Source organism: Xenopus tropicalis, chromosome 1 (genome assembly GCF_000004195.4).
Source record: "Xenopus tropicalis strain Nigerian chromosome 1, UCB_Xtro_10.0, whole genome shotgun sequence".
NCBI classification, from domain to species: domain Eukaryota; kingdom Metazoa; phylum Chordata; class Amphibia; order Anura; family Pipidae; genus Xenopus; species Xenopus tropicalis.
In genome coordinates this window covers 51,542,928-51,559,296 of record NC_030677.2, presented here as the reverse complement: position 1 = coordinate 51,559,296, position 16,369 = coordinate 51,542,928, and the positions used below count along the sequence as shown (strand labels likewise).

At 40.8% G+C, this 16,369-nt stretch overlaps 1 protein-coding gene across 3 annotated transcripts in view; it reads right to left on the bottom strand.

Moving 5' to 3' along the window:
• marchf1 (membrane associated ring-CH-type finger 1) overlaps positions 1-16,369 on the bottom strand; it is a 76,383-nt gene that overhangs the window by 33,946 nt on the left and 26,068 nt on the right. Inside the window, exons 2-5 of one of the 3 annotated variants that reach the window (XM_031895466.1) lie at positions 14,456-14,506; positions 11,303-11,382; positions 10,420-11,118; positions 5,023-5,203 (exon numbers count right to left, since the gene is read on the bottom strand). In XM_031895466.1, coding sequence (XP_031751326.1) covers positions 5,023-5,203; positions 10,420-11,118; positions 11,303-11,382; positions 14,456-14,506 — 1,011 coding nt within the window. The remainder of the gene's footprint in view (positions 1-5,022; positions 5,204-10,419; positions 11,119-11,302; positions 11,383-14,455; positions 14,507-16,369) is intronic. The other 2 variants (XM_012955638.3, XM_031895467.1) reach the window with 2 other exon arrangements.

The window sequence follows — 16,369 nt, the reverse complement described above, 5'->3', positions numbered from 1 at the left end:
GGGTGCTGCCTAATCCTCTGCTCAATTCAAGGCATATGCCACCTGTCTCTGTGCTCCACATGCCTGCAGCTATTTGCACAATGGCCCATGCAGCGGGCAAAGTGCAAAAAAACAGCCAATTGCAGGCATTTTTTGCACTTTGGACACTGTGTGAGGCATTGTAAATGACCCCTGAAGAGTGTTATGTAAAAGGGAGGCACAATGAACAGCATTTCTGCCTTGCAGCGCTAGGTTCCAGCTTCTGACCATGGCACTATCTGCATTGAGTTTGCATGTTCACTAGGGATGAGCAAGTCTTTTCACCTGATTCTACAATATTTGCCTTTTCTCAAGTGGCGAAAATGTTCAAATCTGTGCTAGTATTTCACAGTGCATTTTGTTTTGCCGGGAAAAACATGTGTTTTTTTACTTCAGTGTATTTGGCACAAGAAAAGAAATATGAGAAAAGATACCAATTGACTCCAATGCATTTGCTGCAAGAAAAAAAAATGTGGTGAAAAAACACTGACTGACTTTAATGCATTTGATGAAACGTTTTGCAAAATGGGTAGTTTTGCTCATCCACCATATGTAATAAAATACACTACGTTTGCCCAGTATGAGTAACCCATAGCAACCAATAAAATGTTTGCTTTTAAACAGGTGACCAGTAATTTCTTCCTGCTGATTGGTTGCTGTGGGTTACTGCTCCTGGGAAAACTTTTATTACATAACCCCCATTAATGTTACTCCACGTCTGGGTTTTCACTGGGCACTCTGGTTCCCTCCCACACGCCAAAGACCCTAGTGTATGTAGGAGCTTAGATTGCAAGCTCCACTGGGGCAGGGAATGAATGTAAAAAAAGTTCTGTTTTGTAGACTATGCTGGTGCTATATAATTGCTTGCTGTTAAAGATGGACAATTTAGCAATGTATGTTTCAAGTACTTTTCTGAGACTTTTTCTAATAAAACACGGCTAGTTTTCTAACATTTAATGAATGGGAGTAGTTAATTCAGGCTCGTGCTAGTACTCAGCTCTGCTGATGAATACTTTAATGCCACTGCCAAATGTGCCAAAGAGACAGAGCATAGATTTGGGTTTAAATTACTAAGTATGGAGATCAGCAACCTCATCTAGGATTCAAGATCAATTTAAACAGTGGGTTAAAGTGGCTTATGTGAGCTGGCCCCGCCAGTAGGCTAATTGGCCAAGGGCATGTAGAATTTTTCCTTTCATTTGGGCTGAAGCCCAGAGGGGCATTAAGGAGAAATGGTTTCATGTGGCCAAACCAACTGCAATCCAATAAGATAAGATAAGAATAAGAAATAAGCTCCATTGGCTTCTAAAACTGCCCCAGATGTACTATATATAGGCCCAGACAGTTAGACAATTTTGTCAAAATCTTTTTTGCTTAAATCTTGCTGACAGGTTACTAGGTTTAAGTCTGTTGGTAAGGAGTTTATCTATAAATTCCATTCACCTGTACATTTAAAAATAATCTAAAAGTTGCCGCCCATACAGACTCCATTAGAGGCAGCCTCTTGCTGTATAGCTTATACAGCACATATAAATGTTATATATTAATTGATATAATATGGTATGGTATGTACAATATGAGGTATTAAAACATGCATGCTTATTTCCAGACTGACCACCATGAAAATGCAGAACAGATACAGTCACTTTTCACATCTGATTGTCAGAATGAATCATAATGAAACATAATGTCTAATAAAACAAACTATTGCTTCAGGCATACCAGTTGCCATTGCCACAGTACCATTAATGACACACTGCACAAAAACATGCCTGTGGCGTATATTCTAATGGTTCATTGGTTGATTTACAATGTCATTTAAAAGCTAATTACATATTCTATAATTAAATGATCACAGTAGTAGTTACACTGGTTTGTCATTACCCCATTACCCACCAAGAGACAGAGAGAATGCCCTGCTGAACTGAAAGTTTTCATTACATCCATAATAGGGGGGTTGGAACAGTTTCTAGATCATTAAGTAGGGCTAGTTAGCCATTCAGGGTGGTGAAGAGAGTAAAGAAATTTACACAGGAACAAGGTTTGCAGTTGCAGTTGCTCAACATTGATGTGATAATTACATAGTTAAGTTGGGTTGAAAAAAGAATGAAGTCCATGAACTTCAACCCTTCTGTATGAACCCAGCACATACGTAAACCTATACTGACTATCTATATACTCACATACTGTGCATAAACTATATATACAAACATTAATACTAACTGTAGATATTAGTATCTCAATAGCCTTGGATATTCTGCTTGTTCAAGAACTCATCCAGGCCCCTCTTAAAGGCATTAACAGAATCTGCCATTACCACATCACTAGGAAGGGCATTCCCCAACCTCACTGCCCTCACCGTGAAAAACCACCTACGCTGCTTCAAATGGAAGCTCCGTTCCTCTAATCTAAAGGGGTGGCCACTGGTGCGTTGATCGTTTTTATGGGAAAAAAGAACATCCCCTATCTGTCTATAATCCCCTCTAACAAACTTGTAATTATCCTACCCCCAATTCTATTTTTGGGCCTATGTATTTGTATGTTGTGCTGGGTTAGTTAAAGAAGTGGAGTGCTTGCAAGACCAGCAAAAACAAATAGAATTACTAACTAAATGGAACTATATGGCATTGCCAAGTAGGTTTATTTCTTACTAAGCCTCAATCCAGCCCCGTACTGAAATTTAAAATGGCATTTCAAGTACATGGAGGCCCAAATAGCGCATCACCAGCCCAATAAATAGAGACTGTCTATGGCATCTTACAGCATTTGCCAGAATCCACAGATGGTCAATCTGGGACTGCCCCAATAATATATCAGGAGATGGATAGAGGGTATTATTATGGTCAGTAACCAATTACTTATGATTACTATATACTGTGTATATATATATACACATATATAGTTATCAAGCTAACTATTAATTTATATTTCCAATGCTTATTTATCCTAAAATCCCATGAGCAACTTCATAGAGAAATCACACATTGAACAGTAAACGTAAGATGAAATCTCAGATGTAAATGTGCTGAGGGTTCTCATGCATATGTAATGCAGACTCCATAGCAAATCTCATTAGCGTTTGCACTCAAGGGCAGTGCTGCATATGATTTGCTTTCATGAGTTTTATGCTTTGGTTAATACAAAAAGTACATTAGGACTGCCCTGCTAAATAATGCTGACAATAACTGAAATGAGTAAAATGCATAAATCCTTGCATGCCTATCTCTAGAGAAATTAAAGCCTATATAACCCCCTTCAAACATTATTTCCACATATATATATATATATTGCTTTGTCTCTCCAGTGGCCTCGGTCTTTGCTTTGTTTCCTTCCCTAAACTTCCAGTATAACTTTCTTATGTGCAAGCTTAAAAGACCAGGGGCCTGATTCACTAAAGGGCAATAAAATGTGCGCTATTTTTATTGTGCGCTAAAATTTTTACCGCGGCTTAATTTTGGCATGATTCACTATAAGCATACTCGCGCTTTTTTACGCACGATATTGCATGCGTTATTCAACTCGCGAAGACTATTTCAATGCGGTATTTACTGGTACATGTGCTAAATTACGCCCGCGAATAGTCACTGCATATGAATGGTAGCTTAGAAATAGTGTATAAAAATTGTCGCCGCATATAAATGGTGTATATAAATATTAGCCACATATAAATGGTAGCATATAAATGGTATCATATAAATAGTAGATGCTTATAAATAGTAGCCACTAGTGATGAGCAAATGTGTTCTGGTTATCTTTAGTGAAAATTAGCAAATCTTTCAAAAGATCCACGAAACGGCAAAAATGTTGTGCGGGCAAAAAAATTGTTGCTGTGACTATTATTTTTTGACGCTTGTATAAATTTTTGTATGTGCGGTGAATTTTTGCGTGGCGAATTTTTTCAGGCGTTTTGCCATTGGCGGATTGTTTTGAGAAACGCATGAAAAAATCCGCCGCAAAAAAATTCAACGCACGTCCAAAAATTTGCTGCGAATCCATGCCTGGCAAAACATTTCATCACTTGTAGCCAAATATAATACTATGGTGAATCGTGCGCAAATTATTTTGCTTTTTTTAACGCAAAAAAGCGTGCGATAATTTTTATAGCCCTTTAGTGAATCAGGCCCCAGATCCTTTATCACTCACATCCCTATAGATACCAACTATATTCAACCGACAGGTTTATATCTCCATTTTATTTACTGCCATGATCACTCAGCTATATCTCTCTTGTAAGTCTCCCTATATGGCTGGATCTTGTGTCTTACATATCCCCCTTGAGATTAGAGTGCAAGTCCTTGTATGCAGGGTTCTATTTACTTCCAGTCTTGGTTTGTCTGTATGTCAGCAGTTACCCTTACATACAGAGGTGCCCATATGCTGCCACTCTAAATAATTCTCACTTCAGTGTTGATACTGATCCATTTGGGTTTGTCAGATTCTTCCACCCCTTGCAGAACTGCAGAATGTATTACAAACTCCGCAAAGAGGGAAATGTGCAAATAGATTGAAAATAATTTCAGTGAATTTGACTACTGGTTTTGGGTTTCTACATTCTTTGTTTACTGACGCAGGATTTTCCATTAAGATGAAATATTTTTTGTTCCCACGAGCACGGATAAGCCAGCGTGTTAAATTTCTGTGCTATGGAGGCTTATACAGATATCTAAAAATGTTAGCCTGTGCGTGGCCAGAACAATATTCATAGAGAATGAAAGTATACAGTACTGACCAGTGATGATAAAAATACTTGTTAATACTAGTGATGGGCAAAATAATTCGGCAGGCATAGATCCGCAGCAAAAAAAAAAAAATTTGTGGGCAACATTTTTGCAATTTTGCAAATTTTTTTCCATTATGCAAATCTTTTCAACAATTTGTACATTTTTCGCCAAAGCGAAACGGGACAGATTCGCTAATTAACACTTAAGTATTGATTAGTGAATCTGTCCCGTTTAAGTTCAGAAACTGGCAATTTACTAGGTGGGAAACTTCCCATAGCCTTACCTTTCTTAATGGTTTGAGCTTGGTTTCCATTACAAAGTCATACTTGCAGAGCTCACAGCATCGCGTGTCTGAGCTTTTGATCCACTGATGCAGACACGTCTGATGTACAAATCTCAGAGTACCAGTGCATAGACATGGAGTAATGAGGGGATTCTCTTCATCTCCCTCACAGTGACAGATTCTGAAAAAAGTATTGACAGAGAGAAGCAATGCTGATCAGGCAAGTGAGAAATCAGAATGATGTTGCCAACATGTTCTTTAGAGGAATCACAGAAGTGCTTTAGAGGTTTGATACATTCAGCCTTGGGGAGCAGACATTTTCATTTCCTATCAGTTACAGTTGTGTTTCTGAATTCTTCTGAAGGTTCTTTCAAATAATATAAAATGTAACAAGTAGATCGATAATCATCACAATAAACACAGTAAACAAGTAATTGTTTTAAAAGATGTAAAAATATCACACAATATGTATGAACAAAGAATATTATAGCTCAAGTGCCATTCAAAAAGAATAATATCTGTGCATACAGTATGTGTTCTTAGTCGCGACAAAAATGTAAAGGGGAATTTAACATTAAAAGTATTCTATTAATTGATTTCAGAATTGTCAGAAGATGAATGTCTGGTTGAAGCACTGGGGGGAAGGCAGGGCCGCTGTCAGGTGGGTTAATAGGTAGTGACAGGGGCATGGCTTGTGGTGAGTGGATAGGGCTTGGGAGGCCAACCTGAATGGGCAGGATGAGAGTATAATTTATTGATGGGCTGGAGATGAAATTACCAAAGAAGGGATTTATTCAAGGCATACTGTTGTATTAAATGTTTGTAAGTACCCACTCACTACCCGCCAAGGTGTGTACTATTCTCTGCTAGGGCAACATAACTCAATTGGATGTGGTGAAAAACACTCTTAACCATCCTTTTAATTATAGTGTGGTATCACAAAAGGGTGTTTCACAAGATTAAGAAGTTACTACACAATATTATTTAATGGGGAGGGGGGTGTTACTGTCTACTCCTTGGAACATTGGCTCATTTTTTTTTAGGTTTTTTGTATGTTGTACCTGGAGTAGAACAGGTTTTTCTAACTAAAGAGAGAACTACAGGGATCCTGAGGGATCATTTTGAGGGCTTGGGAGGATCATGGCCACAGTTTGGCATAATTAAGCAGAGGCAGATCCCTTGGGGCCCCATTTTACTTCTTCCCTTGGGGCCCCATTTTACTTCTTCCCTTGGGACCCACATATACTTGTTGGCATGGCCCACCATCCAAGAGGCCCTGGTAACCATAAGGCTAATAATTGGGGTCCCCTGGAGGAAAGGACCATGATAATTTAGTATTATAGCCTGATAGCAGCCTGGTGGAGGGGGTGAGGAGTTAGTCTTAAAAGTGGGAGACTTTGTTTTCTTCTGGAACATAAATTAAATGAATTCTCATTTTATCCAGTAATGTGTTTCCTTCTATAAATGTTTAACCTCAAAGGCCTGGGTTAATAAATAAAGTGGAGCCGTTTAAATAGTTAAAGTAAGTGAAGAAGGATGTGAAGGGGATGACAGAGAAGGAGGATGAAGGAATATTGCATTAAGAGTAAGAAAGACAGAACACTAAGCAGACATAAGAATAATTTATGAGACGGGAGCAGCTGTATAGGTGTAATGTTGTACTGGTGTGTAAGCTTATGGTATCTGAGGCAACCCAAATCCAATATGCAGCAGAAGAATGAAATAGCTACAATTCCCAAATAAAATTAGTTACAATTCCTGAAAACACTGCCTGGTGCTAAAAGTGGGTGTAGTGAATCAAAAACATGCATATTTTCTTTATCATTGCAGTTGACTGATCTCTACCTTCTCATAGCAGCATTCTACCATTACTATGTAAAGAGCAAGTTCTGAAAAGTTCTTTCCTCAACACAGAAGAGCAGGGCTAACTTTTACATTTGACATCAGAACAAACAAAGAAATGTATTGGTTTAAGAAAGCGCTGGACACTTTTAGATTATTTTCTGTGCTGCATAATTCAAACAGAAAGGCAAGCCATAATGACTATGCCTCTATTGAGTTCTTTGTCATAATATTTGGCACAGCTGTTTGCTTGCTGAATTCTTTTGCCTGACACGTTGACATATAACTGTCACTTTTCCATGGATTTGTCAGACATTATAAAAGCTCTTTCCTTATCTCTCTCCATTTCTTTTCCATTTAATCTCGCATTGGGTGCTGTGAAGCTTAATAAGGTTTAGACTTATCTAAGACATAAATTTTTTTTTAACCCTGTGATTCGAAGTGGGATAAGTTAAGAAAAAATTGTATCTAATTTTGAATCCTTATATGACAAATGCACAGCAAATATATTTGCAAGGCACAGTAAGCAGTCCAAAGTAGTGGAAAGAGGGGGGCCAAGGTGAAATAAGAGCTTATTTATTTGGATATCTCGGGAATATTATCAAAATAACTACATTTTCTAATCACTAAGAGTTAAGAGGAGCCTGACCAAATGTTTCACCACAAAGATGCCAAAGCACAACAGAACTCCCCACCATGGCAGTAATTAGCAGCTTTTGGGCTTTTAGGGAAATGAAATACTCTGTCACTTTATACCTTTAACAATTTTATTGCTGGATCAGAGTGAGTCTATTTGTCTTGCTGTTATGGAAGCAATGAATCTAGGATTCTATCCATTATTCAGCACCCTTTGCAGGATTTGGATTTGACCGAAATCAAGTGAGAAAGTTCTGGTCAACTGAATGTTTCACAGTTTGTTTCATCATGAATGCAGTTTTTTTCTTATATTTTGAATAAGCAAATAAAGGTTCAGATTTGGTTTGGGATTTGGCTAAACCTTTTGTAGAGGATGCAACTACAAGACACTGCATAATAATAATAAGAGACATATTTATCCCCACACTTGACTGGCTAGCATCACAAATAAATGACACTTTAGCAACAGGAGAAACTGCATGTGGCTCTTTCTCTGTGTGTTGGAAAGAGAATGACTTCTCCCAACCTGCACAACATGGCAGTGACGTTGTCTGCTAGCACTGTGTATTACTGCCTGCACATGTAACTGCCCGTTTCCTTTCTGCCAGGATTAAAATAAGATGGGAAAGCTCTACCATCTTTGCAGTTACAACAATTTTTTTCTGATAGTTGTCAACTCTGGTATAATCAGTGAGCTTGATAAGCCATTCACATTTCTGTGAGACCGCTAGTTACACAGATGCAATAACAGCAGTTGCTCTGGTGACTTATTGCATTACTACACTCAGACACTAGATGGCATTAATAACTTACAGACTATATATTTATTTTAATGGAAAGGTGTGTACGTGTCTGAAAATATATTTAGCAAATTTCAATCATACTTAACAAAGCAATAGCATGATCCACTCCCCAAAGTTAAAGGCTAAATGCTCTCACACACCCTCTCTCCTGATCACTCTATATATATGTAGCTTATGCATACAAGAAAGAAAATAGAACCCATTTTCGGACATAGGTGCTAAATTGTCCAAGTAGCCAATACTAACCAATCAGACCTTCGCTTTTATTTTTTCAATTCTAGTAGACTGATCGAAATGAGTACTTGCAACTGGCAACTGTACCTGAAACCTTATAACATACTAAATACTAGGATGGCTAAATGCACCTCTAAGTTCCCTCACCTGTATGAAGAACACAACTTTATATACAGTCCAAGGACACCTCAGTGGCTCAATGTCTACAGAGGAGAAGAGGTAGTGGACAGCCCCACACTTATTAGAAGAGAGGGGGAAGGATACAAAGGAAATCCCAATATGCCAGTGTGAAGAGGCAGGACAAAGAAGTCTCAGCTACCAAATAAGTATAAAAGTGGTTAAAAACCTTTTATGAACTGCAGTTTAACTGCACACAGACAGAGAATTATGTTTAATTTCAAATCTGAATTCTATTCCTTCTGTACCCATTCTGTACCCATTTCCATCAGCTGCAAGCAGAAGGTTACACTGACTGTGTCATTCATGCTTTTTTATAATGTGCAATTTATATGGATATTTTACTTTACTTTGTTTACCAACTGGGGTTCATTTGCTCCTTCCCTTTGCCAGTGGGGTTCAATTTCGTACTGTCCCACTGATACTATTCTTCAAAGAAATATGGGACTGAAGTTTTTTAAATCATTTTTAGCAGTTTCTACACAAAAATTCATACCTGGGGATTTCAGGACAAGGTGTCTTATAATTTCGATCTCTATACCTTAAGTCTGTTATAAATTATATAAATGTTAAATAAACTCAATAGGATTATTTTGCCACCAGTCTGGATTCATGCAGCATAGTTACAATCACATACAAGGTACTGTTTTATTATTACAGAGAAAAGGGAATTTTTTTTTTTTTTTTTTTAAACAGAGCTTTCTAGATAATGGGTTTCTGTATAAGTGGTCCCATACCTGTTCATTAAGTTAGAGGGATATGTCTATCCTGCTATAAAGTTCCCATGTGAAATACATTTGATTGGACAAATAACTAGTGTATCACATCCCAGTTGAAGAATTTTCCCAAGCTTGTAATCTGGCTGGCCCAGATTTGTGGTGAGGCAACAAAGGCCCAGGCCTAGGGGGAAACATATTTAGGGGCGCCATGCCACCCTGGAACTTTGCCCACATACCGAGCAATGGGGACAGGACATGCAGAAATGTCACAGCGTCCTCTCCCCACTGCTCCGTATATGAGCTAAATGGGCACGTATGTGTATGTGCGGGGAAATGGCAGGTGGGCGGGCTGGGAAAGGGGGTGGCCTTGGGGCGCCATCTTATCAAACCTGGCCCTGAATCTGGAACTTGAAAAAATAATATAATGTTCGGTATCATTTAGGTATGATTTGTTTAGCACTTAAATGTGTTTAGCCATATGCAGTTTCCGGATAAGTGATCTTTCTGTAATTTAGAGCACCATGCCTAAAGTCTACTAAAAATCATTAAATAAACACAATACGATTGATTATTCTGTTTCCAATAAGAAGTAATTATATCTTAGCTGGGATCGACTACAAGGTACTGTTTTGTTATTATAGAGGAAAAGGATAATGGGTCCTACCTGTACATGAAAAAATAATCCTTTCAGCTGGCTCTTTGGCACAGAATAGCCAAGCACTAAGAAAACGTGCTATTAGCTTACTGTTTTGGAACACTCCCTAATAATTTCTGGTGACTATTTCCGCTTGTCCTATTTAGCTCAAGAATTTACAAAAAAAACATAGATCTTTTATGATTAAAACAATAGGCAAAAAGTATGTTCAGCCCAAGCCCTCCAAACTGAACTCAAGTTGAACAAGGGGGTATACTGCCCCTTTAATAATTGGAGGCTGTGAAATCTACAGCATATATTATCTACAACTACTGCACAACATTTAACTAACCTGCATACATCTAAATCCTCAGACACATCATTAGAATTAACGGGTGAAGGAGCCCGCGCTAGGGGCACTGTGATGACTGGCGCCTGAACGTCTGCCCCTGCTCCTTCTTCTCTTATGTTCTTCTTGATGATGTTTCCCTCTCTGCAGAAACACTGGCACTTTACAGAATCTTTGCAGCAATTCTCTTTTCTTTTTGGTTTTCTGTTAGCAATATGTTTTGTTTCAGCTGGTGCATTGCATTTTAACTCTTTCCTTCTTCTTCGATAGGAGGTGGAGTTGTTAACACTGGTGGGATACTGGGAGTATGTGTTTGGTTCAGTTGAGTTTTTACAGGGCAAAGAAGCCATTTCAATGGTATTAGTATCTGAGAATCCTTCATAAACTTGACGTGACTTTTCCCGTCTTCTTCCTTTCTTGAATACTTTAACCTTTTCACTTCTTCTCATTCTAGCCGTGGCCCAATGTTGGTCATCAGATGAGGAATCTGTGTCAGTTGGGCCAAACCTCTGAGCTTCCATACCAGGTTTCAGGTTTCTTTCATATCCAGAATGCATGCAAGTCTCACAAGAGGTTTTTTTACGCCTACGCCTCCTCTTCACCTGCTTTTTACCATGTTCTCTAACAGCTGCCATTATTGTCATCACAGGGGTGGTATGTGTAATGTCATCTTCTGTAACGTCATGCAAAGTCATAGAAGTTCTTAAACAAAAAACAATGGAAAAGAAAATGGAAAAGGGTACAGAGATGAAAGAAATTATGGGGAACAAAAAACAGACTTTTACATGGAAAAAAGGGGACAATGTGGAATGAGAAAACAAACAAAACACACACACACACATGTAACTAGTTTGTGACATTAGCACAAGAATTAATCACCACATACCTACAAATATCCTGAGTTGATGGGCATACTGATGATTGAGAATGTCTTCTTTGTGTTGTGCCTGTTGCCTGGCTCCTAGCCTGAAAAAACACATTCATATATTTTTACATTTTTTTCTACATAAGATTATGGTAGGCAGTTGTTCAAGTCATGTGTTTTTAATACAGGGCTGCATTGCTCCTGCCAGTGCTGCTCTCTATACCTCATACCAGAGGTACAGTGGAATTTATGGCCCAGACTCAAGTGCTGAGAGATTGAGCACTTCGTGCCCCTTAGTTCTCTTGCACTTGAATCTGCCTAGGCAGAGGCAGGGTTGGACTGGCCCACCGGGTTATAGGAAAATATCCAGTGGGCCTTGGTCCTGCTGGGTCCCGCTAACTGCCTACTAGTCCCCACCATTGACAGTCCACTTTTGCCACTACCTTTCTTCTTCTCTTTTCTTCGTTATCGGCCACCAACCTGAGCCACCTGTGCACCTTTTTTGGTGGCACCCCACTGTCTGCGCACCTGCCATATCCAATATGAATACAATTAATTTCACTGTTGAATGCATGGCCATCTTTAATTTTAATTCTGAACAAAGTTCAAAGTCTGCCTCCCTTCCAGCCTCCATCCCTTCCTTCTGGCCTGCTGACCATACGCCCCACTGCTAGCCCTTTGGGCCACATCGAATGTGCTCTGTCAAGCTGACTTCTCTACCCTGGAATGAGCTGTGTGTTCCACTGTGGAACATGGCTGGCTTTTGAGGCTTTTCATTTTAATGCAGGAGGCAAAGTGGGACAAGCAACAAGGAAAAAATGTAGCATACTGCTTGAGCAAGGTAAGGTTATGCTTTTAGTCTAATTAGCATGTCTGAGGTTAATGTGTTTATAATCTGTTTCTGCAATAATCTTACATGTTTAAATGTTCATAGTCCATTTCTGCAGCAATCTTACTAGTATGTCTGGGGTTAATATGCGAGGTATCCATTTTCTGCAGGGAAATTACTGACATGTCTGGATTTAATGGGTTTTTAATCCATTTCTGCAGCAATCTTACTTGTATACAAAGAGAAAGAAAGTTTGCCAGCGCTTAGTTTGCCTTTAAAAATAATTTTTACAAAAAATGAGGTGTTAGTACCACACTTTGACCAAAATATGTAAGCTCAAGTGCCACGTCAAGGCCCCTCATTGTACGTGAGTCCTACACTGTCTAATGACTTTCAGTCTGTGATGCAATTAAAATAAAGTCCCCCAGCAAACAATGTGACTGAGTAGTAAGACCTATTGCACCTACCTTTAGCTCAAAAAGGCTCTACTTGAAAAGCAGGGAGCTTTTAAGCCCCAGCTCATTAGCAAACACATGAATCACTGCCTGTGTGAGGAACTCCCAGAGGGGCTGGGGGTGCTGCCTGCCTGTGTGAGGAACTCCCAAAGGGGCTGGGGGTGCTGCCTGCCTGTGTGAGGAACTCCCAGAGGGGCTGGGGGTGCTGCCTGCCTGTGTGAGGAACTCCCAGAGGGGCTGGGGGTGCTGCCTGCCTGTGTGAGCACGTGAGCTTACATATTTTGGCCAAAGTGTGGTACTAACACCTCATTTTTTGTAAAAATTATTTTTAAAGGCAAACTAAGCGCTGGCAAACTTTCTTTCTCTTTGTGTATAATTAATGGCTTTTTATCGTTTATAGCAGCTGGTCAACTCCAGATTGTGGGTTAGACCGAGTGCTGGCACAATAGTGTGTTTCTAGCAGCTGGTCAACGCTACAGCGTGGGTTAGACCGAGCACTGGCGATTTCTTTCTATGTTTTGTGTACAAATCTTACTTGTATGTCTGGGGTTAATACTGTATACTAATTATCCATTTTTGCAGCAATTTTACTGGCATGTCTAGGGTTAATGTGCTTATAATTCTATATAAAAGCCAATAAAAATGTGTTCTGTGTAAATTAATCATTCTAACTCTTAAATTTGCCGCCCCTCTATTTAGTTATTCTTAAAAAGTTCCCCCAATAGAAAGTGCCCCCATACACAGTGCCCCCATAAACAGTGCCCCCAATTGCCCCATACAAAGTGCCCCCAATAGGAAGTGCCCCCATACACAGTGCCCCAATTGCCCCATACACAGTGTCCCCATAGACAATACCCCCCAAAGACCTTGCCCCCCAATAGAAAGTGCCCTCATACACAGAGCCCCAATTGCCCCATACACAGTGCCCCCAATAGGAAGTGCCCCCATACACAATACCCCACAAAGACCTGGCCCCCCCCATGGAAAGTGCCCCAATTTCCCCATAGACAGTAGCCCCCACACAGTGCCCCCAATTTCCCCCATAGTACATACCCCCAACAGACCATCGGCGGCGGCTCCTTCTCTCTTACAGGCAACAGGCGCTTCTATAAGGTTGCGCCTTGTCGCTGACGTGTGATGTCATACGCACGGGCGCAACCTTATAAAAGCGCCTGTTGCCGCGCCATAAGAGAGAAGGAACCGCCGCCGATGGTCTGTTGGGGGTACATTAAATATCATGGTGATTGCCGCCGCCCCTTCTGATACGCCGCCCGGGGCCATGGCCCCCTCGGCACCCCCCTCGCTACGCCACTGAGTGCACAGATAATCCGGGTTGGGTGGAAGCAAATCTGCCACTGGCGTATCTATGGCCACTATGGGGATCTGTATATTATACAGGTATAGGACCCGTTATCCAGAATGCTTGGGACCAAGGGTATTCTGGATAAGGGGTCTTTCCGTAATTTGGATCTTCATATCTTAAGTCTACTGAAAAATCAATAAAACATAAATTAAATCCAATAGGATTGTTTTGTATCCAATAAGGATTATTTATATCTTAGTTGGGATCAAATACAAGGTACTGTTTTATCATTACAGAGAAAAAGTAAATCAATTTAAAAATCTGAATTTCTTGATTAAAATGGAGTCTATGGGAGACAGGCTTTCCGTAATTTGGAGCTTTTTGGATAATGGGTTTCCGGATAAGGGGTCTGACACCTGTATACATATAGTCATTGCTGAATACCTTGCAATTATATGTCACGTGAAATAATTGTCATATTAATTGGATTGGATCTTGGATTGGAGCCTGGCAGCAGCTATAATGGAGAAGGAATTAATGGACTGCCGATAAACACTCTATGGAATAGAAGAGACAGTTACACAAACCTTTGATATATTGTTTGATTGACTCGCTGAGCACCCTGGAGATTTGTCATTCTGCAAAATAAAACGAGATTACCCAAATTGGTTTGAGCACACGTGACTTTCCTTCCGCGCTTCTCTCAGTCACGCTGTGGAAATGAGTTTTATTTCCAGCCAGAAAACGACTATTTCAGCTGATTCCGCTAAATGCTGTAATTATCGGATACATTGATGTGCATATTGGGCACAGTTTTAAATCCAGGTTTTGGAGCTGCGGGAAAGCAAAACTCAATTTAACTTCCATAAAAATAATGTCAAGAACTTTGTGGTTCAGGAGAGCCTTTCAGTCTACAGCCCTTCCCTTTAGGCTTCTGTGGCAGTGAGTAGTTATTAATATAAATATACCGTTCTACTGTGATGGTCCTTTTAATCTTTTCACCAACTTACAGGATTGTTTAAAAGCCAAAATCACAATTATTACCCACAGTTTGCATTCACCTTCTAATGCCTCTACATTAATGCAAAGAATATCGAGACTTCAAGGGGGAGATTTATGAAACTTTAGAGTTTGATTTTTTTTCACAATTCAAGTTTTTTAGCACAAAAAAACTTGAATTCAAATTATGGTACAAAAACTCAAATATCTGGTATTTATTACGTGCAAAAGAACCCGAAAACTTGAATACAAAAATTCGCCATCTAAAAGCCTGCTAGTTTCTATAGAAATCAATGGCGACAATTCACCAGCTAAATCTTGCCAAGACCATGTAGGAGCCAATGGCAGGTTTCCCTGGAGGATTCTTCTTTTTGCTGGATTTTTGACGCTGTTTTATTGGGCAACAATTCGAAAGTCTAAAAATGTGGACTTTTTGCAACTCTTCCCACTCTGTAAGACATTCATGTAAATGAGTTTATTTGTATTTTAAATTAAATAAATGAGAAATGTGAGAATCTGCCCCATAGTGTGTAGATATTGTAAACTTGCGGGATCCACAACAGACACTTTCTTCACTTTAAGGCAATTTGTTTAACACAGGGGTGCCCATTTCAGCATACAAAACATAATCATAAAAATAAACCCTGCCCTCTGGGCGCTACCTTCACCCATTAGATGAGTTGTCTCACTAAACTGGGCCTTTGTCGACAACCAAAACCAGAAATGTTTAAGGTCACCCCTGTACTCACAATACTTCTTTGGGGGAATTTCTCAGCCTCCTGGCTTTCCTCTCAGTTCAGACACTCAGTCTCAGTTGCTTAATCAAGGCTCCTGCTGCTCCTTGCAGTGACAGGCAGCACCCCAGCCCCTCTGGGAGTTCCTCACACAGGCAGGCAGCACCCCCAGCCCCTCTGGGAGTTCCTCACACAGGCAGGCAGCGCCCCCAGCCCCTCTGGGAGTTCCTCACACAGGCAGGCAGCACCCCCAGCCCCTCTGGGAGTTCCTCACACAGACAGGCAGCACCCCCAGCCCCTCTGGGAGTTCCTCACACAGACAGGCAGCACCCCCAGCCCCTCTGGGAGTTCCTCACCCAGGCAGGCAGCACCCCCAGCCCCTCTGGGAGTTCCTCACACAGACAGGCAGCACCCCCAGCCCCCCTGGAAGTTCCTCACACAGGCAGGCAGCACCCCCAGTCCCTCTGGGAGTTCCTCACACAGGCAGGCAGCACCCCCAGCCCCTCTGGGAGTTCCTCACATAGGCAGGCAGCACCCCCAGCCCCTCTGGGAGTTCCTCACACAGGCAGGCAGCACCCCCAGCCCCTCTGTGAGTTCCTCACACAGGCAGGCAGCACCCCCAGTCCCTCTGGGAGTTCCTCACACAGGCAGGCAGCACCCCCAGCCCCTCTGGGAGTTCCTCACACAGGCAGGCAGCACCCCAGCCCCTCTGGGAGTTCCTCACACAGGCAGGCAGCACCCCAGCCCCTCTGGGAGTTCCTCACACAG